The 26,677-nt window shown below is 41.8% G+C and overlaps 1 protein-coding gene across 1 annotated transcript; it reads right to left on the bottom strand.

Annotated features, from left to right (window-relative positions):
- Positions 1-4,023: 4,023 nt before the first annotated feature.
- Positions 4,024-26,316, bottom strand: LOC311136740 (excitatory amino acid transporter 5-like; the record flags this gene model as incomplete). Its single annotated transcript, XM_084171009.1, has 11 exons — positions 4,024-4,778; positions 5,054-5,156; positions 5,430-5,564; positions 5,981-6,175; positions 7,386-7,619; positions 8,586-8,685; positions 12,067-12,274; positions 12,436-12,478; positions 23,234-23,449; positions 24,201-24,280; positions 26,149-26,316. The coding sequence occupies 11 exons, from the start codon at positions 26,314-26,316 to the stop codon at positions 4,614-4,616; spliced, it is 1,647 nt and encodes a 548-aa protein (XP_084027135.1). The 3' UTR covers positions 4,024-4,613.
- Between the last annotated feature and the right edge of the window lie 361 nt (positions 26,317-26,677).

The raw sequence follows: 26,677 nt of genomic DNA, 5'->3' as shown, positions 1-26,677 counted from the left end.
CCCTAGGCCTATACAGTGGGGAGAACAAGTATTTGATATACTGCCGATTTTGCAGGTTTTCCAACTTACAAAGCATGTAGAGGTCTGTAATTTCTATCATAGGTACACTTCAACTGTGAGAGACGGAATCTAAAACAAAAATCCAGAAAATCACATTGTATGATTTTTAAGTAATTAATTTGCATTTTATTGCATGACATAAGTATTTGATCACCTACCAACCAGTAAGAATTCCGGCTCTCACAGACCTGTTAGTTTTTCTTTAAGAAGCCCTCCTGTTCTCCACTCATTACCTTTATTAACTGCACCTGTTTGAATTTGTTACCTGTATAAAAGACACCTGTCCACACACTCAATCAAACAGACTCCAACCTCTCCACAATGGCCAAGACCAGAGAGCTGTGTAAGGACATCAGGGATAAAATTGTAGACCTGCACAAGGCTGGGATGGGCTACAGGACAATAGGCAAGCAGCTTGGTGAGAAGGCAACAACTGTTGGCGCAATTATTAGAAAATGGAAGAAGTTCAAGATGACGGTCAATCACCCTCGGTCTGAGGCTCCATGCAAGATCTCACCTCGTGGGTCATCAATGATCATGAGGAAGGTGAGGGATCAGCCCAGAACTACACGGCAGGACCTGGTCAATGACCTGAAGAGAGCTGGGACCACAGTCTCAAAGAAAACCATTAGTAACACACTACGCCGTCATGGATTAAAATCCTGCAGCGCACGCAAGGTCCCCCTGCTCAAGCCAGCGCATGTCCAGGCCCGTCTGAAGTTTTCCAATGACCATCTGGATGATCCAGAGGAGGAATGGGAGAAGGTCATGTGGTCTGATGAGAAAAAAATTGAGCTTTTTGGTCTAAACTCCACTCGCCGTGTTTGGAGGAAGAAGAAGGATGAGTACAACCCCAAGAACACCATCCCAACCGTGAAGCATGGAGGTGGAAACACCATTCTTTGGGGATGCTTTTCTGCAAAGGGGACAGGACGACTGCACCGTATTGAGGGGAGGATGGATGGGACCATGTATCGCGAGATCTTGGCCAACAACCTCCTTCCCTCAGTAAGAGCATTGAAGATGGGTCGTGGCTGGGTCTTCCAGCATGACAACGACCCGAAACACACAGCCAGGGCAACTAAGGAGTGGCTCCGTAAGAAGCATCTCAAGGTCCTGGAGTGGCCTAGCCAGTCTCCAGACCTGAACCCAATAGAAAATCTTTGGAGGGAGCTGAAAGACTGTATTGCCCAACGACAGCCCCAAAACCTGAAGGATCTGGAGAAGGTCTGTATGGAGGAGTGGGCCAAAATCCCTGCTGCAGTGTGTGCAAACCTGGTCAAGACCTACAGGAAACGTATGATCTCTGTAATTGCAAACAAAGGTTTCTGTACCAAATATTAAGTTCTGCTTTTCTGATGTATCAAATACTTATGTCATGCAATAAAATGCAAATTAATTACTTAAAAATCATACAATGTGATTTTCTGGATTTTTGTTTTACATTCCGTCTCTCACAGTTGAAGTGTACCTATGATAAAAATGACAGACCTCTACATGCTTTGTAAGTAGGAAAACCTGTAAAATCGGCAGTGTATCAAATACTTGTCCTGTGGAATGTTGTCCCACTCCTCTTCAATGGATGTGCAAAGTTGCTGGATATTGGCAGGAACTGGAATACGCTGTCGTATACGTCGATCCAAAGCATCCCAAACATGGTGAGTATGCAGGCCATGGAAGAACTGGGACATATTCAGCTTCCAGGAATTGTGTACAGATCCTTGTGACATGAGTCCAGGCATTATCATGCTGAAACATGACATGATGGCAGTAGATGAATGGCACAACAATGGGCCTCAGGATCTCGTCACGGTATCTCTGTGCATTCAAATTGCCATCGATAAAACTGTACAATATTTGTATTGAAAAATACATAACTGAGTTTATGAATATTGCGTATGATTGTACATTTCACACTTAAGACCTGGATACACGAATCCATGGCAGGAGCAATGTAGTACCAGCAGTGAAATGGGGGGGAAAGGCAAAACATTTCAGAGGGGCTAAACACACAAATATAATGTCGTTTTAATACACATTCAGAAATGAAAGGATCTGATTTTGAGAAATCCAAGCGACTCTTTTAAGGCTGTAGTATGAGGCTGTAGTTGTGTTCGTTGTCCGTAGCTTATGCCTTGCCCATACCGTAACCCCACCGCCACCATGGGGCACTCTGTTCACAATGTTGACATCAGCAAACTGCTCACCCACATGATACCATACATGCGGTCTGCCATCTGCCCGGTACAGTTGAAACCGGTATTCATCTGTAAAGAGCACACTTCTCCAGCAAGCCAGTGTCCATCGAAGGTGAGCATTTGCCCACTGAAGTCGGTTACGACGCCGAACTGCAGTTAGGTCAAGACCCTGGTGAGGACGACGAGCACACAGATGAGCTTCTCTGAGAATGTTTGTGACAGTTTGTGCAGAAATTCTTCGGTTGTGCAAACCCACAGTTTAATCAGCTGTCCGGGTGGCTGGTCTCAGACGATCCCGCAGGTGAAGAAGACGGATGTGGAGGTCCTGGGCTGGTGTGGTTACACGTGGTCTGCTGTTGTGAGGCCGATTGGACATACTGCCATATTCCCTAAAATGACGTTGGAGGCGGCTTATGGTAGAGAAATGAATATTAAATTCTCTGGCAACAGCTCTGGTGGACATTCCTGAGATCAGCATGCCAATTGCACGCTCCCTTGAGACATCTGTGGCATTGTGTTGTGTGACAAAACCGCACATTTTAGAGTGGCCTTTTATTGTCCCCAGCACAAGGTGCACCTGTGTAATGATCATGCTGTTTAATCAGCTTCTTGACATGCCACACCTGTCAGGTGGATGGATTATCTTGACAACGGAGAAATGCTCACTAACAGGGATGTAAACCAATTTGAGCCCAACATTTGAGAGAAATATGCTTGTTGTGCGTATGAGACATTTCTGGGATCTTTTATTTCAGCTCATGAAACCTGGGACCAACACTTTACATGTTGCATTCATATTTCTTTTCAGTATAGTATCATTGATGATATATGACTTATAAAGTATGGTTACATTTAATTTGCTCTGCTAAATCTATCCTTTGGAATGACCTTGATAGAAACAGTGAATCTATTCTGTTGTTAAGAGATCTTTCAGAAATCATTCTCAGTGACCAGCACTAAGCAGGGCTGGTCTTACGTAGCTAGTCCTGTGTAGCTCAGTTGGTAGAGCATGGCGTTTCCAACGCCAGGGTTGTGGGTTTGTTTCCCACGGGGGACCAGTATGAAAAAAAAAAGAAATGTATGCACTAACTGTAAGTCGCTCTGGATAAGAGTGTCTGCTAAATGACTAAAATGTAAATGTCTTAGTTAAAACCCTGGATGGGAGACCAAATGGATAGCTGTAGATAGATCAACTCTCCTGCAGGAGGTGCTGCCCAGCCTATTGTTTTTTTTCCTGATAGTGGATATAATGTCGACGATCTGATATTGTTTCAAAGGTACAAATTCAACATATGCTATGCAAGGTTTGTCTATGTTGAAAATTGGTTACCATATGGCATAATCCTTTAGTTGAAATTTCACCCTCAAACAACAGTTTACGTTGATGACGTTTTCAAATCAAATGTATTTTCTATGTAGATTCCACATCAAAATATGTTGACAAATGATGTTGAAACAATGTTGATTTATCCAGTTTGTGCCCAGTGGGAAGGAACTCTCGTCCATGTTGATGTTGCATTTTATAGCAAAATATAAATAGACCAGAAATCAAAATATGTACAATAAATGAATCTGAAGAAACAATGTTATTTCTAAAGTAATATGTTGCTAGGATAAAGGGAGGAATGGTATGTTAGTTTGCTTTTGTGTTGGCAGACAAAATGGTTGATGTCTGTGTAGATGATACATTTAATATTTGATTTAAGGCAACCCTACATTTAGTTTTTTGAAAGTCTTTGAATATTAATAAAGTGGCCTCACATACAAAGATAATCAGAGGAGGTGTTTTGAATTACACAGCATTTGTTCCCTTTAGAGATGGTTGAAACTGCCACTAAATGTTAGGTACATTAAACGGAAGATGAAGTTGAGTTTAATATGAGTTCATTGCAATTGACCCAGAATGTACAATATGACCCGACAGTACTTCCTATGCTTGTCAAACAGATCAATAACGCACATAACATCCAATGAAGTTGTTCAAAATGCATGCAGTTATTAATACATGGATCATGATAAGGAACGGTTCAGTAGAGAACCATAATAAATTAAATAAAACATCCAGGGAATCCACTTGATGTTGGACGAGCCGAGTTAAAAGCCATAGTCAATACCACATAGACAAGATGGTAGTGGTACAATGGGGCAATTCTTAACTCAATGTTTTTTTTTTTAATAACAGATTTGTGGAAAACACAGATTTGTCCTTTACAGCGTGTCACCATCAAAGCGGAACTAAATGTTCAGTCACAAAACATTGGGTAGGTGACAGCAGTTCAGTACTGTTTCATGGCACAGTTGGGGGAAAAGTACTCCAAAAACGTCCAGCATTTGAGGTTTGCGTGTTCGCAGGAGTTAAACTTGACAGATATTGTAGTATATAATGGGGCTCTCGTTGACTGTGTCCTCCATCACCTCATAACAGCAGTCTTGCTTGTACAGAGGCAGCTCGGTCAGAGGCATGCCATTCTGCATGTCGTGCAAGTTGTGTTTGTTCTGTGTGCCATATGAAGGCTGTGACTGGGAAGGAACACACACACACAGTGATCAGTATCTCTGTGATAAGTGACAGAAACTGAGCAGACGTTCAGAGGTCTATATTCAAATAACATATTGATTTCAGATTGTTGAATTTGTAACCCTGGCTGGCACAAATTAAATCAATCTAAGACCTCAGTAATTATTTTGTGCAGGGTCTCTTATACCTCACATGAAAACAGTTTAACAGAAGCTCAGGACTACAGGTGGATGATGTTAAATGAAATTGTTGCAGCTAGACTGTGACAGCTGCCTACCTTGCCACTACCACCGAGAGGAAAGTCTTTCTGACATAAGTGGCCAATGATTCCTGCTGCCAGGGCATCTCCAAGCACGTTGATCATGGTTCGGAATCGGTCCCTGAAAGCACAGAGAATACAAAAGCTTCAGAGATCAGCCTCCCACTCCAACCACAAACATTGTCTCTGAAAGCACCAAAATACTGGCCCCATTACAACCAGTCTGTTCTATGCCATGAAGTTAGTAAACAATTTAAGGTTTCCCTTGACAACCATTCTAAACCATAGTCAGCAGTTTCAGTCACTATTATCAACATGTGTAGCATATGTTCTAATATGTTTTAGGCCTACTGTAGATATTGAATATGACTAATTGTTGTCATAGTGAACTTACAGCACCCAGTCGATGGCCACAATGAGAGTGATGTCATCAGGCGGCAGACCCACTGATGTCAGGACAATCACCATGGTAACAAGGCCGGCCTGGGGAATCCCAGCAGCACCTATGCTGGCAGCTGTAGCTGTTATACTGTTAAACAGAGACCAAAACAATCAATTACAAAGCTAAGAAGGTGCATTACAATATTGTCCTGCCATGGTAACACTGATATGAGAAATACCTTTAAAAAAAGTTACATGACCTACATCTTGACAGCCTTAGAGCTTGTAGTGATTTCTTTATTAAATCAAACACAGTGATTGAATGTCATTGTGGAAAAAAATATATTTATTCAGTACAGCAATAATGCACATTCACATGTACTAAAGTTGTGTGAAACAAAAGTAATATCAGGAAGAATGTAACTTTTTGTCCCAGCGGTTATAATCTCAACACCCAGGCTGTCATGGCAGACTACACCGGGTGGTTACTGCTTTTGAGTTAGGACTCAAAGTTTCACCCTGCAGATGCAATGGTAGCTTTATGATTTGAAACCCAATACATACCTAATGGTGACCAGCTGGCCAAAGTCCAGCTCATAATCGTTGACCTGGGCGATAAAGATGGTCGCCACGGCCTCATAAAGAGCCGTTCCATCCATGTTGATGGTGGCCCCCACAGGCAGCACGAAGCGTGCTATCTGCCGATCCACATTGCAGTTCTCCAGCAAGCACTTCATAGTGATGGGCAGAGTGGCAGAACTTGAGAGAGAAAGAGAGATAGTTGAGTAAGGAAGGGGCTTCTACTATTATGAACTGATATCCTCTGGATAGATTATTGTCAGTTTTACTCCTTCTGGCTTCCTTCTGCTTACACTCCTTACTTACAACAATTGCAACACTGAGCTTTCATGCTTTTTAAACTACAATTTTAAATATAATTTTGGACATTTAAGTTATTATTCTCTTAATACATTTCTGTACTTGACTGTTTGCCTCTAATCTCACCATACTGGGGATCAATTGCAACATGATGCAGATGAATTTGACTAAGGTAAGGGTTTTGTAGAGAGTGTTTGAAGCTGGAGATGATCAATCAAACTCGCCATTACAATGTTTATAAGGAACCTTTTTCATGCATTCAGCTCAATCCACTTTGACAGTCTTTTTAACATCTGGTCCTGGAAGGCCACAGTGTTTACAAGCTTTTGTTTCCCAGCCAAAACAGTTTTGTGTGTTTGTTCGTTTTGGACTTCGGTTCGTTTTTTTGGGGCTGTTTGGGCACATAACAAGTTTGCAGTCAAAGTCTACGCCAATTCGTTGGTGATTGGTCAACAGTAGGGATTCTTCAATAAAGTCTTTGTTGTCATTCAACCAGAGACGACTCGTTTTCCTGCACATTTTTTCAAAGAAAAATACTGCACCAAACATCTTAGTTAGATGTAAAATGGCGCGACTAAGATCTCCTCTACAAAAACATCAAATGACAGATTTCTTGAGTTATCTTAGATTCATTCTGACTATTTTGAGGAAGTATATACTGGCTACGGCGTCTCAAAAATGGACAAACAGTACTATTGCCGCATTTTTCTTGTTTTTCAAGCGAAGGTCTTTTAAGGGAGTATGCGAGCACACACGTTCGGTTCGGCTAGCAGAGTTCGGCTAGGCGCCAGCCGAACTGAAGCATGCTGACGCCTTACCACACCTGATGAATCAGGTGTTATGGAACTTTGCTGAGTGGGGGTGAATTCCATTTCTATTCAGAGGGTGAGCTGAAATTCAATTCCTCATAAAAAGCAAAGGTACATTTCCAATTCAACATGAGTTGAATGTCAATTCATTTCTTGCTGAACTGACTGAATTAAGAAAGGAATTGACCCCAACCCTGGTTGCATACTGCTGACCTTCAGGACAATGAAGAAGAAGACATTGTTCGATGAGAAACATAGGCACTGAGAGACAACTGCCTTACCTTGAGGAGGTGGCCAGTGCTATGACCAAGGCTTGTAGCAGGCCTCTGATGTAAGTGAAGGGGTTTTTCCGAGTCAGGACAAGGTAGAAGAAGGGGAGGAGGATGAGGCCGTGGACAAACAGCCCGGCCAGAACAGTGATGGTGTACCAGCCCAGCTTCTTCCCAAGATTAGATGGGTCCTGCATGTCCAGGATTTTTCCAGCTACGAGGAATATGATCCCAAATGGAAAATACCTGTCCGGAAATGAAAAAAGAATGAATGACCTACTGTATATATAAAACTGTGTTTCACTTTTGTTAAATACACACCTCCAAAGACTGTCTATACTTGGCAAAATGTCAATGTGTTTTTCCTAATGATCAGTTTCCACCCAGTCGAACAGAATAAAAGTAAATAAATGGTAATTTTCTATTATGTTATGTATTGTGAAAACTAGTCAAGTACTTTATTCATAAAAAATACTAAGAAAAAAATGGCCCTGTTGTGTCACCTGAGTTGCTCCCTGCCTCTAAAACCATGTCAGAGCCAAAAGTCATTCAAGGCTTTGAGGTCAATCCTATTAGCAGCAGAACCTCTGTGGTAAGGGACATCATACAATATGGCCCGGCCGTTTGAGGTAAACCTGAACTGCATGGGTGGTGCCAAAGTCCCTGGGATAAGTCACTGTTGACCCTGAGCACAGGGTGAGCTCCTCCTGCTTGACTAATCCTCGGCATGTGCAGTTCGCTGCTGGGTGGAGCGAGGAAAGATGGTTGCTTAACGTCTCCACCACAGCTTGCCACAAGGCGATGACCACGTTCTCACCACATGCCCGTGTACAGGTCATAGCCTCAGAAAGTCACAGTGAACACACATCTGGGTAGCAGACTGTTTCTTTGGATCCCACTAGTTTGAATGGCCAAGGTTTATGCTGCTCATAGCAGAAAGCCAAAAGGCTAGGTTGCCATCAAATGCAACAGACTGATTATATTTCTTGGGTAATTTAGCAGATGCTTGTATCCAAAGTGACAGTTTATAGTGACACATATTCAGTATACAGAATGTGGCCCATGTGGGAATCACACCCACAAACCTGGTGTTGCCGGTACCATCCTCTAACCCACTGAGCCAGTAAATTAGAACATTTAACATGATAAACTAATGATAAATATGGTCATGGACACAGATGCTGGTATCTACAAAGCTGGTCCCCCGCTTACCAAACAGCAGTCGTGATGATTTTCATGACACATTCGTTGACGCACTGACACACGTTGACTAGTGGTGCTCCTCTCTCGCCCATTTTCCCCAGCAACAGCCCTGAAAGAGCAAAATGAAAAAAAATGTATATCTCGCTCTATCTACTCAGTCTAGAGAGATGGATACATTTAATATTGATACTAGACAGACGGACAGCTGTAGATGTTATATGTAAACAGACAGACGGACAGCTGTAGATGTAAACAGACAGACGGACAGCTGTAGATGTAAACAGACAGACGGACAGCTGTAGATGTAAACAGACAGACGGACAGCTGTAGATGTAAACAGACAGACGGACAGCTGTAGATGTAAACAGACAGACGGACAGCTGTAGATGTAAACAGACAGACGGACAGCTGTAGATGTAAACAGACAGACGGACAGCTGTAGATGTAAACAGACAGACGGACAGCTGTAGATGTAAACAGAAAAGACTGGCCTTCAGTCTTTTCTACCAATGATCATACTTGAGTAGAAGTCCCCAAACATCATACTTGAGTAAAAGTACCCAATTGTCATACTTGAGTAAAAGTATAGATACCTTAATAGAAAATGACTAAAGTAAAAGTGAAAGTCACCCAGTAAAATACTACTTGAGTAAAAGTCTAAAAGTATTTGGTTTTAAATATACTTAAGTATCAAAAGTAAATGTAACATACTTAACTGCAAAAAAATTGCAAAGAAATTAACTTTATGTCTAGAATACTAAGCGTTATGTTTGGGGCAAATCCAACACAACACATCACTGAGTACCACTCTCAGCAAGGACTAGGGAGTTTTTTAGGATAAAAATAAACGAAATAGAGTTAAGCACAGGCAAAATCCTAGAGGGAAACCTGGTTCAGTCTGCTTTCCAACAGACACTGGGAGACTAATTCAACCTTCAGCAGGACAATAACCTAAAACACAAGGCCAAATATACACTGGAGTTGCTTACCAAGGCGACATTGAATGTTCCTGAGTGGCCTAGTTACAGTTTTGACTTAAATCGGCTTGAAAATCTATGGCAAGACTTGAAAATGGCTGTCTAGTAATGATCAACAACCAACTTGACAGAGCTTGAAGAGTCTTTAAAAAAGAATAATGGGCAAATATTATACAATCCAGGTGTGCAAAGCTCTTAGAGACCTACCCAGAAAGACTCACAGCTGTAATCGCTGCCAAAGGTGATTCTAACATGTATTGATGCAGTGGTGTGAAGATTGATGTAAATTAGATATTTCTGTATTTAATTTTCAATAAATTAGCAAATATTTCTAAAAACATGTTTTCACTTTGTCATTATGGGGTATTGTGTGTAGATGGGTGAGAGAAAAAAAGCTATTTAATCAATTTTGAACTCAGGCTGTAACACAACAGAATGTGGAATAAATCAAGGGGAATTAATACTTTCTGAAGGCACTGTAAATCGTTTCAAATTCCTTATATTAAGCAAACCTGACAGCACGATTTCTCTAGTTTTGTTTTCATTTACGGATAGCCAGGGGAACACTCCAACACTCAGACATAATTTATAAACAAAGCATTTGTGTTTAGTGAGTACGCCAGATCAGAGGCAGTAGGGATGACCAGGGATGTTCTATTTAATAAGTGCGTGCATTGGACCATTTTCCTGTCCTGCTAAGCATTCAAAATGTAACAAGTACTTTTGAGTGTCAGTGAAAATGTATGGAGTAAAAAGTACATAATTTTCTTTAGGAATGTAGTGAAGTAAAAGTTGTAAAAAATATAAACAGTAAAGTAAAGTACAGATACCCCAAAAAACTACTTAAGTAGTACTTTCAAGTATTTTTACTTACAGTTGAAGTTGGAAGTTTACATACACTTAGGTTGGAGTCATTAAAACTCATTATTCAACCACTCTACAAATTTCTTGTTAACAAACTATAGTTTTGGCAAGTCGGTTAGGACATCTACTTTGTGCGTGACACAAGTAATCTTTCCAACAATTGTTTACAGACAGATTATTTCACTTATAATTCACTGTATCACAATTCCAGTGGTCAGAAGTTTACATACACTAAGTTGACTGTGCCTTTAAACAGCTTGGGAAATTCCAGAAAATTATGTCATGACTTTAGAAGCTTCTGATAGGCTAATTGACATCATTTGAGTCAATTGGAGGTGTACCTGTGGATGTATTTCAAGGCCTACCTTCAAACTCAGTGCCTCTTTGCTTGACATCATGGGTAAATCAAAATAAATCAGCCAAGACTTCCGAAAAAAATTGTAGACCTCCACGAGCCAGGTTCATCCTTGAGAGCAATTTCCAAACGCCTGAAGGAACAACATTCATCTATACAAACAATAGTACGCAAGTATAAACACCATGGGACCACGCAGGCGTCATACCGCTCAGGAAGGAGACACGTTCTGTCTCCTGGAGATGAACGTACCTTGATGTGAAAAGTGCAAATCAATCCCAGAACAACAGCAAAGGACCTTGTGAAGATGCTGCAGGAAACAGGTACAAAAGTATCTATATCCACAGTAAAACGAGTCCTATATTGACATAACCTGAAAGGCCACTCAGCAAGGAAGAAGCCAATGCTCCAAAACCGCCATAAAAAAGACAACCTAAGGTTTGCAACTGCACATGCACAAATAGAACTGTTTGGCCATAATGAACATCGTTATGTTTGGAGGAAAAAGGGGGTACCTTGCAAGCCGAAGAACACCATCCCAACCGTGAAGCACGGGGGTGGCAGCATCATGCTGTGGGGGTGCTTTGCTGCAGGAAGGACTGGTGCACTTCACAAAATAGATGGCATCATGAGGAACATTATGTGGATATATTGAAGCAACATCTCAAGACATCAGTCAGGAAGTTAAAGCTTGGTCGCAAATGGGTCTTCCAAATGGACAATGATCCCAAGCATACTTTCAAAGTGGTGGCAAAATGGCTTAAGGACAACAAAGTTATGGTATTGGAGTGGCCATCACAAAGCCCTGACCTCAATCCTATAGAAAATGTGTGGGCAGAACTGAAAAAGCATGTGCGAGCAAGGAGGCCTACAAACCTGACTCAGTTACACCAGCTCTGTCAGGAGGAATGGGCCAAAATTCACCTAACTTATTGTGGGAAGCTTGTGGAAGGCTACCTGAAACATTTGACCCAAGTTAAACAATTTAAAGGCAATGCTACCAAATACTAATTGAGTGTATGTAAACATCTGACCCACTGGGAATGTGATGAAATAAATAAAAGCTGAAATAAATAATGATCTCTACTATTATTCTGACATTTCACATTCTTAAAATAAAGTGGTGATCCTAACTGACCTAAGACAGGGAATTTGTACTAGGATTAAATGTCAGGAATTGTGAAAACTGAGTTTAAATGTATTTTGCTAAGGTGTATGTAAACGTCCGACTTCAACTGTAAGTAGTACTTTAAAGTCTGTTTACTTAAGTACTTTACACCACTGTTGGCTTTACCCATGGTGGCAGAGAAGATGACGATCCCCAGCACATTCATCTGTTGGCTATTGCCAGGGCTGGTCTTGTAGTGGATCTCAGGGGGTGGAGTGAGCTCCAGGAACACCGTCCGACCACTGGGGTCACTTTCGTCAGGCATGACGTACACAAAGTTGGGCTGCACTGTGACCCTGGAGACTTTCAGGATAGGAATCAGATCTGTTTTGTACTGGAATCAATGAGAACATTGCGGATGAGTAAGGCAATATAAACTACAATATCCATGAGCTGTAGAGATTTGTTAATCACAACCAATGGAATGTCTGACTTATTAGGAACAATGGTAAATGTGTCATACCTGTACATTCGCATTGGTCTGGTGTTACTCACCTGCTGAAATGTCGCCTCAATAAGATTGGAAGGAACCATATTCCTGTAAAAATATAATATGTTATAATTTAGCATGTTAATATGTTGGTGAATGCAGTAAGGGTGAAACACATGGTCAATCATTAATGATCAGCGTCAGTAAGGTATAATGATTACAGCACAAGAGAGACTCATAAAATATTATAATTATTCCAATTTGATGAGTATGATTGTCATGAATAAAATCCTTTTGCATCCTTTTGAATTGTTACAGGAAGTTGTGAGCCGTACAAAGGACCGTGGTCCCCTGCACTCTGAGAATTTTTATGGTGTATTCTACAGAATGTATATATTCAGTGATGAATACACATTTTGAGATACAGTAACAGTCAAAAGTTTGGACACCACCTACTCATTCAAGGGTTTTTCTTTATTTTTTACTATTTTCTACATTGTAGAATAATAGTGAAGACATCAAAACTATGAAATAGCACATATGGAATCATGTAGTAACCAAAAAAGTGTTAAACAAATCAAAATATATTTTATATTTGAGATTCTTCAAAGTAGCCACCCTTTGCCTTGATGACAGCTTTGCACATTTCAATTAACAGGTGTGCCTTCTTAAAAGTTCATTTGTGGAATTTCTTTCCTTCTTAATTCGTTTGAGCCAATCAGTTGTGCTGTGACAAGGTAGGGGTGGTATACAGAAGATAGCCCTATTTGGTAAAAGACCAAGTCCATATTATGGCAAGAACAGCTCAAATAAGCAAAGAGAAACGACAGTCCATCATTACTTTAAGACATGAAGGTCAGTCAACCCGGAAAATGTCAAGAACTTCGAACGTTTCTTCAAGTGCATTCGCAAAAACCATCAAGCGCTATGATTAAACTAGCTTTCATGAGGACCGCCACAGGGAAGGAAGACCCAGAGTTACCTCTGCTGCAGAGGATAAGTTAATTAGAGTTACCAGCCTCAGAAATTGCAGCCCAAATAAATGCTTCACAGAGTTCAAGTAATAATAATAATAATAATATGCCATTTAGCAGACGCTTTTATCCAAAGCGACTTACAGTCATGTGTGCATACATTTTTGTGTATGGGTGGTCCCGGGGATCGAACCCACTACCCTGGCGTTACAAGCGCCGTGCTCTACCAGCTGAGCTACAGAGGACCACAAGTCACAGACACATCTCAACATCAACTGTTCAGAGGAGAATGCGTGAATCAGGGCTTCATGGTCGAATTGCTGCAAAGAAACCACTACTAAAGGACACCAAGAATAAGAAGAGACTTGCTTGGGCCAAGAAACAAGAGTAATGGACATTAGACCGGTGGAAATCTATCCTTTGGTCTGATGAGTCCAAATTTGAGATTTTTGGTTCCAACCACCGTGTCTTTGTGAGACGCAGAGTAGGTGAACGGATGATCTCCGCATGTGTGGTTCCCACCGCAAAGCATGGAGGAGGAGGTGTGATGGTGTGGGGGTGCTTTGCTGGTGACACTCAGTGATTTATTTAGAATTCAAGGCACACTTAACCAGCATGGCTACCACAGCATTCTGCAGCGATATGCCATCCCATCTGGTTTGCGTTTAGTGGGACAATGACCCAACACACCTCCAGGCTGTGTAAAGGCTATTTGACCAAGAAGGAGAGTGATGGAATGCTGCATCTACAATCACCCAACCTCAACGGAATTGAGATGGTTTGGGATGAGTTGGACCACAGAATGAAGGAATAGCAGCCAACAAGTGCTCAGCATTTGTGGGAACTCCTTCAAGACTGTTGGAAAAGCTGTCGTCAAGGCAAAGGGTGGCTACACTTTTTTGGTTACTACATGAATCCATGTGTTATTTAAGTTTTGATGTCTTCACTGTTATTCTACAATGTGTAAAAATAAAGAAAAACCCTTGTATGAGTAGGTGTCTCCAAACTTTTGACTGGTACTGTGTGTCTGCATAAAGTACAGCTGTTTGACAATACAAAAATATGTTATGTGTTTAAAGTATTTGCATGGGCCAAACAAGTAATTTGATGTATTTGCAAAGAAAGTAAGAACTTGTGAAGTGTCTCAGTTGTGAACACAGTAGAGGCAATTTGCCCCCTATGTTTTCTGTTTAACTCGGGCTCTCCTCTCTTCTTCTCTTACTCTCTCCCTCTCTTTCCTTAACTTAATAATTGGATAAGGAGGGCAGACCACTCCCATGAGGGCCCTTAAAAGAGGGAGTTACGTTCAGACAGACACGAGCCAGATGCCCTCCTGACGTGTGCCGGCGAAACAATCCTGCACCGAGATCATTGTATCCCCACTGTTCATCACTGAGTTAATCTGTAAATCATCCCTTATGGATTACTAAAAATACCCTAATCACCCCTGTGATTTAACTGGATTGTGAGACAGTCATTGCTACTGCACATGACTAATTCCCAAGTAATAATGGGCAAGTCTCAAGTAAATTCCTAAGTTCCACAGCTCAGGTCGAGTCAAAAGTCCCTAATTTGGGGTTTAGAGTCCTCAAGTCACTGTGTTTTATGCCAATTTCAGTGCAATTGCAATGCATCAGTGATTTTGGACCCACGTGTTTTACAAACTGCATCCATTTTTCCCCCACTACCACATAGTCTTTGAAACTGAATGCAACAATTTTTTTGGACTGATGATGCCCTGATGCAGAGGTGGCCCCACAGGTCCCAGAGTGGTAGGGCAAATTGTTTTCCCTGGGGCCCGGAGCTTTTCCTAATCTGGTAACCTAACCAGGTATAAATCAGGACACTATTTTAATTATAATTTTTTAAAATTTTATTTAACCTTTATTTAACCAGGTAAGCCAGTTGAGAACAAGTTCTCATTTACAACTGCGACCTGGCCAAGATAAAGCAAAACAGTGCGATAAAAACAACAACACAGTTACATATGGGGTAAACAAAACATAAAGTCTAAAATACAACAGAAAATATATATACAGTGTGTGCGAATGTAGTAAGTTATGGAGGTAAGGCAATAAATAGGCCATAGTGCAAAATAGTTACAATTTCGTATTAACACTGGAATGATAGATGTGCAAAAGATGATGTGCAAATAGAGATACTGGGGTACAAATTTGCAAAATAAATAACAATATGGGGATGAGGTAGTTGGGTGGGCTAATTTCAGAATGGCTGTGTACAGGTGCAGTGATCGGTAAGCTGCTCTGACAACTGACGCTTAAAGTTAGTGAGGGAAATAAGAGTCTCCAGCTTCAGAGATTTTTGCAGTTTGTTCCAGTCATTGGCAGCAGAGAACTGGAAGGAATGGTGGCCAAAGGAGGTGTTGGCTTTGGGAATGACCAGTGAGATATACCTGCTGGAGCGCAGACTACGGGTGGGTGTTGCTATGGTGACCAGTGAGCTAAGATAAGACGGGGATTTGCCTAGCAGTGATTTATAGATGACCTGGAGCCTGTGGGTTTGGCGACGAATATGTAGTGAGGGCCAGCCAACGAGAGCGTACAGGTCACAATGGTGGGTAGTATATGGGGCTTTGGTGACAAAACAGATGGCACTGTGATAGACTACATCCAATTTGCTGAGTAGAGTGTTGGAGGCTATTTATCGCCGAATTCAAGGATCGGTAGGATAGTCAGTTTTACGAGGGCATGTTTGGCAGCATGAGTGAAGGAGGCTTTGTTGCGAAATAGGAAGCCGATTCTAGATCTAACTTTTGATTGGAGATGCTTAATGTGAGTCTGGAAAGAGAGTTTACAGTCTAACCAGACACCTAGGTATTTGTAGTTGTCCACATACTCTAGGTCAGACCCGCCGAGAGTAGTGATTCTAGTCGGGTGGGCGGGTGCAAGCAGCGTTCGGTTGAAGAGCATGCATTTAGTTTTACTAGTGTTTAAGAGCAGTTGGAGGCTATGGAAGGAGTGTTGTATGGCGTTGAAGCTCGTTTGGAGGTTTGTTAACACAGTGTCCAATGAAGGGCCAGATGTATACAAAATGGTGTCGTCCGCATAGAGGTGGATCCGAGCGTCACCAGCAGCAAGAGCGACATCATTGATATACACAGAGAAAAGAGTTGGCCAGAGAATTAAACCCTGTGGCACCCCCATAGAGACTGCCAGAGGTCCAGACAACAGGCCCTCCGATTTGACACATTGAACTCTATCTGAGAAGTAGTTGGTGAACAAGGCGAGGCAGTCATTTGAGAAACCAAGGCCATTTAGTCTGCCAAGAAGAATGCGGTGGTTGACAGAGTCGAAAGCCTTGGCCAGGTCGATGAAGACGGCTGCGCAGTACTGTCTTTTATCGATCGCGGTTATAATATCGTTAAGGACCTTGAGTGTGGCTGAGGTGCACCCATGACCAGCTCGGAAACCGGATTGCATAGCGGAGAAGGTATGGTGGGATTCGAAATGGTCGGTGATCTGTTTGTTAACTTGGCTTTCAAATACTTTCGAAAGGTAGGGCAGGATGGATATAGGTCTGTAACAGTTTGGATCTAGAGTGTCACCCCCTTTGAAGAGGGGGATGACCGCGGCAGCTATCCAATCTCTGGGGATCTCAGACGTTACGAAAGAGAGGTTGAACAGGCTAGTAATAGGGGTTGCGACAATTTCGGCGGCTAATTTTAGAAAGAGAGGGTCCAGATTGTTTAGCCCAGCTGATTTGTAGGGATCCAGATTTTTCAGCTCTTTCAGAACATCAGCTGTCTGAATTTGTGTGAAGGAGAAGCTGGGGGGGGGGCATGGGCAAGTTGCAGCGGAGGGTGCAGAGCTGGTGGCCGGGGTAGTGGTAGCCAGGTGGAAAGCATGGCCAGCCATGGCAAAATGCTTGTTGAAATTCTCGATTATTGTAGATTTATCGGTGGTGACAGTGTTTCCTAGCCTCAGTGCAGTGGGCAGTTGGGAGGAGGTGCTCTTATTCTCCATGGACTTTACAGTGTCCCAAAACGTTTTGGAGTTAGTGCTACAGGATGCAAATTTCTGTTTGAAAAAGCTAGCCTTTGCTTTCCTAACTGATTGTGTATATTGGCTCCTGACTTCCCTGAAAAGTTGCATATCGCGGGGACTGTTCGATGCTAATGCAGTACGCCCCAGGATGTTTTTGTGCTGGTCAAGGGCAGTCAAGTCTGAGGAGAACCAGGGGCTATATCTGTTCTTAGTTCTGAATTTTTTGAATGGGGCATGCTTATTTAAGATTGAGAGGAAAGCACTTTTAAAGAACAACCAGGCATCCTCTACTGACGGAATGAGGTCAATATCCATCCAGGATACCCGGGTCTGACAGTGATTAATTAGTAGTTGTAAAAAGGTATTTATATGGGCAATGATGGGAGTGGGACCAGATTTACATTTGAGCAGATGCTCTTATCCAGAGCGACTTACAGGAGCAATTAGGGTTAAGTGCCTTGCTCAAGGGCACACCAGCAGATTTTTCCCCTAGTTGGCTCAGGGATTTGAACCAATGACCCAACGCTCTTAAACACTTACCGCCTACTCACCTAGGTATACAGAAACATTATTTTCTAAACAAGTCACATGGTTTTAAAGAAAATCTGGAAAAACTCCTGGCACTAGGGAGGATGAAAACCCTGTCAAACTGCAGCAACGTTGTACTTACAGTATATACAATTGTAAAACTTTCCTTTACCCAGACACAACCACTGCAATTGGACAATACTGTATAACTCACAGGGCTGAGCTTGCTTTATGCAGGTTTGCATTGTATAGGCCTATGCAACTGCAATTAAAAAGTTACCCTCACAGTCTATTTACATAATCAGTATTGTGTTGTTTGATTAATTTCAGTTCATCATTTTGGACTGAAAAGGTCAAGGTAGCCTAGCCAGCCAGCCCAAGTTTCAATATAGCCTAAACCAAATTTCTTTTATCACATTCACATTTTCTCCTAACACATATAAATGGGCTATAAATAGGCTACATAACATTACCACTTTGTTTACCCTGGCCAGAGGGCAAGAGGGGACAGGGCGTATTGGCTGTAGCCTGTAGTCCATGTAGCTGCGGTTGTTATCAGTAGCTTAGTTGATCAGACTGAGAAATCGTCTCGTTTTATTCCCATACAGTTTAGGTGTAGGGTGCTGCAACATTTCTGTGATGAGTTCTTGCTTGTGTATGTCGGGAGTGATGTGTTATCACTTTTTCTAAATAAATACCAGAGGACAGTTGGGCGGCGCGCGCTTTATGCTTTTCTAGATGACATGCTTTGTGCCCGTCCTGTGCAACCAGTGATCTCTGTGAATCTGATTGTTCAAGACACAGAACAAAAAGCACAGAACCTGCAGCACTCCGATATAAAGGACAGATAGGATAACATAGTGCGCGAGATGACAAATTGAGTCTCTCGAGTCACACAGCTCAAGTCCAAGTTAAGTCACGAGTCATAGATGCTCAAGTCGAAGTCGAGCGGCAAGTGTTTTTAATTTTTGCCAAGTCAAGTCTCAAGTTGCACAATTTGCGAGGGGACATGTCTTCATCATATCATATCAAATCAAATCATATTGGTCACATACACATATTTAGCCGATGTTATTGCGGGTGTAGTGAAATGCTTGTGTTCCTAGCTCCAACAGTGCAGTAGTATCTAACAATTCAAATATGTATTTATTTATATGTTTTATTGATTTAATTATTGCCAGAAGTAGTTATTTGGACTGGAATGTCTACTGATGTTATTTATTTGAGTGGAGAAAAGAAACACATTGATTAACACTCAAACACTAGAGATCACTTTAAGACATAGGCTTGACATTTTAGCATGTCTTGTATTACAGTAAAGCCAATATGCAGCTCCCTGCTTTTTGTCATTTAAAAACATTCAAAAGCCACTGTGATTGGGACTGATATTAGATAGGAGTTTGATGTGAGATTCTGGTAATTGATTGTTGTTAGACTGGATATATAGGCTGTTTTGAAACTACAGATACTAGTTTGCTAGTTTCTGTGAGACATTAGGTGTAGGTTGTAACTAGACTGAGGCCGGTATTTCATCAATTGTAGACAGTGGATTTCCGTTTAGCAAAAGTGTGTTTGATTTGCACAGAGTCCTATGAAGGGAGTGGACACTTGATATAGAAATTGGCAGTCTGGTTGTGGGTGCTGGGTGACTTCTAAGCCTGATTTGTCATCAGCACTGAATAGTGTCTCGCCACAGGACTGCCAGTTCCTAAATCTAGTGCCAGCTCCCCTTCACCCAGGACACACTGCTGTAACAAATCCAATTTAGGCCTTTACTCCTGAAAGCACTTTTTGGAAAATCACTATCTGCAATTGATTGAATACAGGCCTAGGTTTTGCTTGCAATCAGTCTGAAGATTTTGGTTGTTAGTTCTCCCTGGACTGTAAGAAAAAGTAAGTAGCCTTGAGCCGGAACGGAGCAGGAGATTATTACTGTACCGTGAGGCAGCTTGATGTTCATGTAGTCCCCCTGGACCTTACCCCCAATCTATCTCCTTAATGCTGAGTGCCAAGCAGAGACGCATCGGGTCCCATTTTTACAGTATTTGGTATGACTCAGCCAGTGATAAAACTCCCAACCTTCCAATCTCAGAGCGGAAACTGTAATCACAAGGCCACTGTGTTGGTCCCTAGACTTTAGGTATTGTATATAGCAATTCCACGGTAACGGAATTACGCTCAGACTCACATTTTTCACTTAATATTTATGCCACATAAAAACAATTGATTTCAAAGTTTAACAAACCATACAACTCTATGCACAAGGACTACTTTTAACAATTCACACAGACATTTTTACAAAAACACATTTACTGGAAGAACTGTGCAGATGCAAAGTTTGGTAACAAAACTTTGGTAAAATCTCTCTCCGTTTTTTATGTGATCACATTTTCCAAAAACTCTGTTAAATATCTGCTCCAAATTAAGAATGGGGTGTCAGCCATGACACCTTGACTTTGAAAAAATGTACTTTGGTTATTGACTACAGTAAGTGAAGTGGATTTACACCCGGTAACAGAATTGCGGTAAAGGAATTTCATCATGGGTCCCTGATCTGTACTACATTTACATTTTAGTCATTTAGCAGACACTCTTATCCAGAGCGACTTACAGTTAGTGAATGCATACGTTTTATTTTTTTTATTTTTTTCATACTGGCCCCCCGTGGGAAACGAACCAACATCCCTGCCGGCCAAATCCTCCCCTACCTTGGACGACGCTGGACCAATTGTGCACCGCCCATGGCGGAGAGAGAGAGAGAGAGAGAGAGAGAGAGAGAGAGAGAGAGAGAGAGAGAGAGAGAGAGAGAGAGAGAGAGAGAGAGAGAGAGAGAGAGAGAGAGAGAGAGAGAGAGAGAGAGAGAGAGAGAGAGAGAGAGAGGTTGTCCAGACTTTTCACACTCTTGCTTTGACCACCAGATGACAGAAAGAGAAAGAAACAGTTATCAGCTGAACAACAGTATGCCAGTGGAAGGGAGGACTATAGCAGGTGACCCAAATGGGGTTTGTAACTACTATGATTTCCCATTGTAGCTAATTCAACTGCAGAAATCCTGCTTTTTCTGAAATTTGGTAACAGAATTTCAAATGTTTTATCACTTAATAATTAATAAACAACATTGATATCAGTAAAAACATAACTAGTTGATAGGTCTACCTTTACTTGTTACTTCTGTGAACTTTCATTGTCCTCCCTCATGAGGGAGGATAAACGGTGCCTCGACTAACCGGTGCCCCCGCACACTTGACTCTGTACCGGTACCCCCTGTATATAACCTCCGTACTGTTCTTTTATTTTACCACTGCTCTTTAATTATTTGCTTTTTATTTTTTTTTATTAAACTGCATTGTTGGTTATGGGCTTGTAAGTACGCATTTCACTGTAATGTCTACACCTGTTGTATTCGGCGCATGTGGCAAATACAATTTGATTTGACTTGATTTGATTTGAATTAGAAAATATGTAGGTTTTTGGTAATGGAATTTCAAGGCACAAGGCAAAAAATGATCCTAAATGAAATATAAACATTTATCTTAGTTGGCAGGGTCTTTGCTTTTGATTTATTTCTAATACCTTTTTACCATCTGATAGACATGAAATAGAAGCCTTTGCTTATTCAAAAGGTCTAGGATGGTAAATGGTTGAAAATCTATATATGCCTTAATTAAAATGAATATATACTCTTAGCTTTCATTTGACATGCTCCTATGAACTTCACATGTTGGTGTTTATGGTTCCTTTTACATGAAAATGACTATATTGTTTGTCCCTAGACTGAAGGTATTGTTGTAGATCTTGGTTGTCCATAAAATATAGGTATTGTTGTAATATTGCTTGTCCCTAGCACCTAGGCCCTAGACATATATTGATTGCTGTAGATATTGCTTGTCCCTAGACCAGGGGTCGACAACAGAAGGCCCGCGGGCCAGAACCGTCCCGCAAGTTATTTTTTGGGCCCTCCAAGTAAACAAAAAAATATAGTTTTAATTTTTGGACAAAGAAAGACTAAAATCACCAGTAATTCAGCAGAATAAAATTCATTTAGGAAGGAGACATACACTACACAACTAAAGTTATGTGGACACCTGCTAGTCGAACATGGGCATTAATATGGAGTTGGTCCCCCCTTTACTGCTATAACAGCCTCTACTCTTCTGGGAAGGCTTTCCACTTGATGTTGGAACATTGCTGCAGGGACTTGCTTCCATTTAGCCTCAAGAGCATTAGTGAGGTTGGGCAGTGATGTTGGGCGATTAGGCCTGGCTCGCAGTCAGTGTTCCAATTAATCCCAAAGGTGTTCGATGGGGTTGAGGTCAGGGCTCCGTGCAGGCCAGTCAAGTTTTTCCACACCAATCTCAACAAACCATTTCTGTATGGACCTCGCTTTGTGCATGGGGGCATTGTCATGCTGGAACAGGAAAGGGCCTACCTCAAACTGTTGCCACAAAGTTGGAAGCACAGAATCATCTAGAATGTCATTGTATGCTGTAGAGTTAGGATTTCCCTTCACTGGAACTAAGGGGCCTAGCCCGAACCATGAAAAACAGCCCCAGACCATTATTCCTCATCCACCAAATGTTACAGTTGGCACTATGCATTGGGGCAGGTAGCGTTCTCCTGGCATCCACCAAACCCAGATTCGTCCGTCGGACTGCCAGAGGGTGAAGCATGATTCATCACGCCAGAGAACACGTTTCCACTGCTCAAGAGTCCAATGGCGGCGAGCTTTACACCACTCCAGCCGACGCTTGGCATTGTGCATGGTGATTTTAGGCTTGTTCGGCCATGGAAACCCATTTCATGAAGCTCCCGACGAACAGTTCTTGTGCTAACGTTGCTTCCAGAGGCAGTTTGGAACTCTGTAGTGAGTGTTGCAACAGAGGACAGACGATTTTTACGCACTACGCGTTTCAGCATTCGGCGGTCCCGTTCTGTGAGCTTGTGTGGCCTAGCACTTCGCGGCTGGGCCGGTCTACTTCACAATAACAGCACTTACAGTTGACTGGAGCAGCTCTAGCAGGGCAGAAATATACACCTGTCCGCAACGGGTGTGGCTGGAATGACCGAATCCACCAATTTGAAGGGGTGTCCACATACTTTTTTAGTGTATGTGATCGTGTTTCAAAGTAATTAAGCTATGAAATGATTGTTATTTTCAAATAAAATCTATTTTGGGCTTAGTTGTGGTCAATTTGCAGTGTACAAATTCCTATAATTATGTTCCGGTCTCCCGACCATCTGCTCTGACAAAAATTGACCCACGGCTGAATCTAGTTGCCTACCCCTGCCCTAGACAGTATTGATTGTTTGTAGATATTTCTTGTTGAGCTTCAGGTTTATCTTCATTGGTCACTCACCTGATGAGATCTAGCAAGGCATCAGCAGAAGTCATGACGGGCCCTCCTCCTAGCCTGTTGCTGTCCATCTCAGTACCCACCCCGGGCTTGATGATGATCACCAGCAGGATACCCACCACCACCGCAATGAAGGTGGTCCACAGGTAGTAGGTCACAGTGAGAACACCCATACGACAACATGCTTTGGGCTCCATGGACGACAGGCCTGACATTAAACTGTAAAAGGGAAAAGAGAGAGAGAGGATTAGATAGGATCAAATAACGCATATATATAATACAAATGGCCCCATAAATGCTCAGGTGCCTAAATTGGAACTCAAATATGGTTCCATTCTACTGACTGGTTAAGTGAAGCTACGGTGAATGACCAGGAGAGAGTGTGGACCTAAGCGAGATCTAATTCTAATTTCAAATGTTTGTTGTAAGTACTACTTCTTCTTATACTATCTGACAGGTGTGATATAACTACAACCTGTCATGTTATGTAGACAATATGGAATCTATTGACATTTGGTTTCCAAAAAGTCTGGTTTTGTCATCTTTTATCATTATAATTGCCTGTCTGTAGGGGGTTACTACTTATTTTGGGTGTAGCTCAGTTGGTAGAGCATGGCGTTTGCAACGCCTGGGTTGTGGGTTTGTTTCCCACGGGGGGCCAGTATGAAAAAAAATAAAATGAAAAAAATAAAATAATGTATGCCCTCACTACCTGTAAGTCGCTCTGGATAAGTTAAATGTAAAATGTAGTGTGATAACAACAGCAAAATTGGTCACTGCAGTCAGCACTTTCTACAGTTCATTCAACATCCCTTGTCCAGTTATGCACTTTTCTCAAAAGCATTTAAAAAGTCACTTTTGAGGCTGAATATCTTTTGTGGTGAGTGAACATCAAATATTTGTATTCCGCTACTGCTGATGAAATATAAAACCATATTACTGGACAGAGGCTGACATCACAGATGTTTACCTGGATGTGATCAGGGGAAGAATAAGCATTTTGAGCATTCTCATGAGAAGCTCTCCAGGGAACGAGAAATATATCTTAGCCTGGAGGGGAAATCAGAAGAAACATAAGTTACATTAAAAAAAATATTATACATTAGAAGTAGACATGAACCCCTCCAAAGCAGTGGCAGCTGGTGACTTTTGAAAAAAGAGCCAAAGAGCACCTTCAAACATATTACAAAACTTAAGAAACCCAAGCAGTGTTCCTGACTTTACCACAGGAGACCCTTTTCAAAGGTTGGACAGATATTTTTGTTTCAAGCATTCCTTTCCTATAGGAAAAAGTGCCCATCAGCACACACTTGGGTGAATCTCAAATGCCTTTTGCTTGATTCCTTATGTCCTCTCTCCTAGATTCCTTGTGTCCTCTCTCCTAGATTCCTTGTGTCCTCTCTCCTAGATTCCTTCTCAAACCATCAAAGGGAGGTGAGGAGCGCATTGAAGAAGATCTAAGGTTCCTTCTCCTCCAATGCGCCCAACTTCCCTCTGATGTTTTGAGAAGGGAAATCTAGGAAAAGGCTTTTCAGATTCACCCCTTGTGAAAAAGTTGTTCATGGTTTTCAAAATAGACATACAAAAATGTGGAATAATCTTGGTTGATTCGATCAGGTTCATATGAATAGAATGGAAACTATATAATTTACATTAGTCATTGGCGTTGATAAAATTTAAAATCAATGTGGTTTCAAATGTTTGGATTGCATTAATAGGTCTCAAAGCCATAGATGACTAGCTATAAGTGACAGGGTTGGGGTCAACTCCATTTAAATTCAGAAATTCTAAATGTTACCCATTGAAAAGCATTGAAGAGAATTGGAATGGAATTGACCCCAACCCTGATACGTGACACAGTTCTTAGTAGTAACACGCACAGTAATTCCCTCCAGTTAAACATTTGCTCACTTTTAAACATCAGCCTTGGGTCACACGTCACCTGTGATTATCGAGCACACTTAAGGCCATGTTTGCTTTGGCAAGCCAATTCTCAGTCTGAGATCAAATAATCCCCTCCGATTCTGAACATCGGTTTTCTTTCGTCTTTCATGTAAAAGTGAACTGGAAGGGCGTGATAATGTGGACAGATGATACATTTCCTTCCTAACCTTATGAGTCCCAAAAGATGTCCTGTAACTATCTAAGTATCTATTGTTGCCCTCCAAGAATATGCTGCAATTCTTTTTCTGAAGCCAGTAATCGATTCACCATCTATGGTCTAGATTCGAATGTATTCCTCCAAAAAATGCATTGAGACTGATACATGTGCGTCAATGGAGTGCTTTCCTCTCAGAAACATGTTGCTTAGTAGAGGTCATTAACTCCTTCCCAACAACCACTTTTTGAATCAAGGGGATGAATGCAGGCTGCTCTTATTGCTGTGCACTGACTCTCTGTTCCTATAACAACTGTAACACACACCACTTTACAGGGTTCCAGTCCCATCATTTGCAGATAGTGTAGTGCACTTGAAGCTTCTCTCAATGGTTCATTAGGTCTGGCTGTTGATGTTATCCTATGGTTTTCCACAACCCAACAACGAAATGCTCCAGTGCATCAAGGCAATGCAAACAGGAGCTCTGTAGGCGTTTAAGTGGAACACCGTCACGAAAAGAGGGAGAGGTGCTCAAACACAGAAATGTACACAGTGTACAAAACATTAAGAACACCTACTCTTTCCATGACATAGACTGACCAGGTGAATCCAGGTGAAAGCTATGATCACTTACTGATGTCACTTGTAAAATCCAACTCAATATTAGGAAGGTGTTCTTAATGTTTTGTACACTCAACGTATGTATGCACTGCTAAGAGAGACCAAACCAAGAGAGACATATGGACCTGGAGGGCAGGCCCATCAAATAATCAAACAGCATTTGCACATGCATCTGACTGTGTGATAAAGAGTGACTTACCTGGGTAGAGAGATGGCTCCCTCTCAACACAGCCCCCAGGACACAGCCCATCAACACGGCAAAAACCGAGAGCGTCAGCAAGCCGTTGCGCTTCAGGTAGCCCCTTAACCACTGTTTCAAGTCATCAACAAAAGCCCTGTGGAGAAATGTATTGACACGTTCGTACATGGTTTCTCCTCTTGGAGAATACGAGCTATTGTTGGAGCGTGTCTCCTCGCCTTCAGTGGGCAGTAGTAGTAGCTCCTCCATAGTTCCAAGTCCTTCACTGGGCAGACAGTCAACTTCTTCTGGAGTGTGGCGATTCTTAGGAACCATATAGCCCACATGGGGATTAAGCCATCATGGCTTGTGCAGAGTAAACACCAGCCAGCCACAGCCCCACGGTCAGGGAGAATTAGTGGGACTAAGAGGCTTACAAGTGTGTAATAAAATCGAACATGTCTTTGTTGTTAGACAGCTGCCATGCTTTTGTACTTCCTCATTATTGATGTCTTGTCATCTCAATCAATCATCACATTTATAAAGCTCT

Source organism: Coregonus lavaretus (assembly GCF_964263955.1).
Source record: "Coregonus lavaretus genome assembly, chromosome: 11".
In the NCBI taxonomy this organism is placed as follows: Eukaryota; Metazoa; Chordata; class Actinopteri; order Salmoniformes; family Salmonidae; genus Coregonus; species Coregonus lavaretus.
This window is presented reverse-complemented; position numbering and strand designations above follow the sequence as displayed.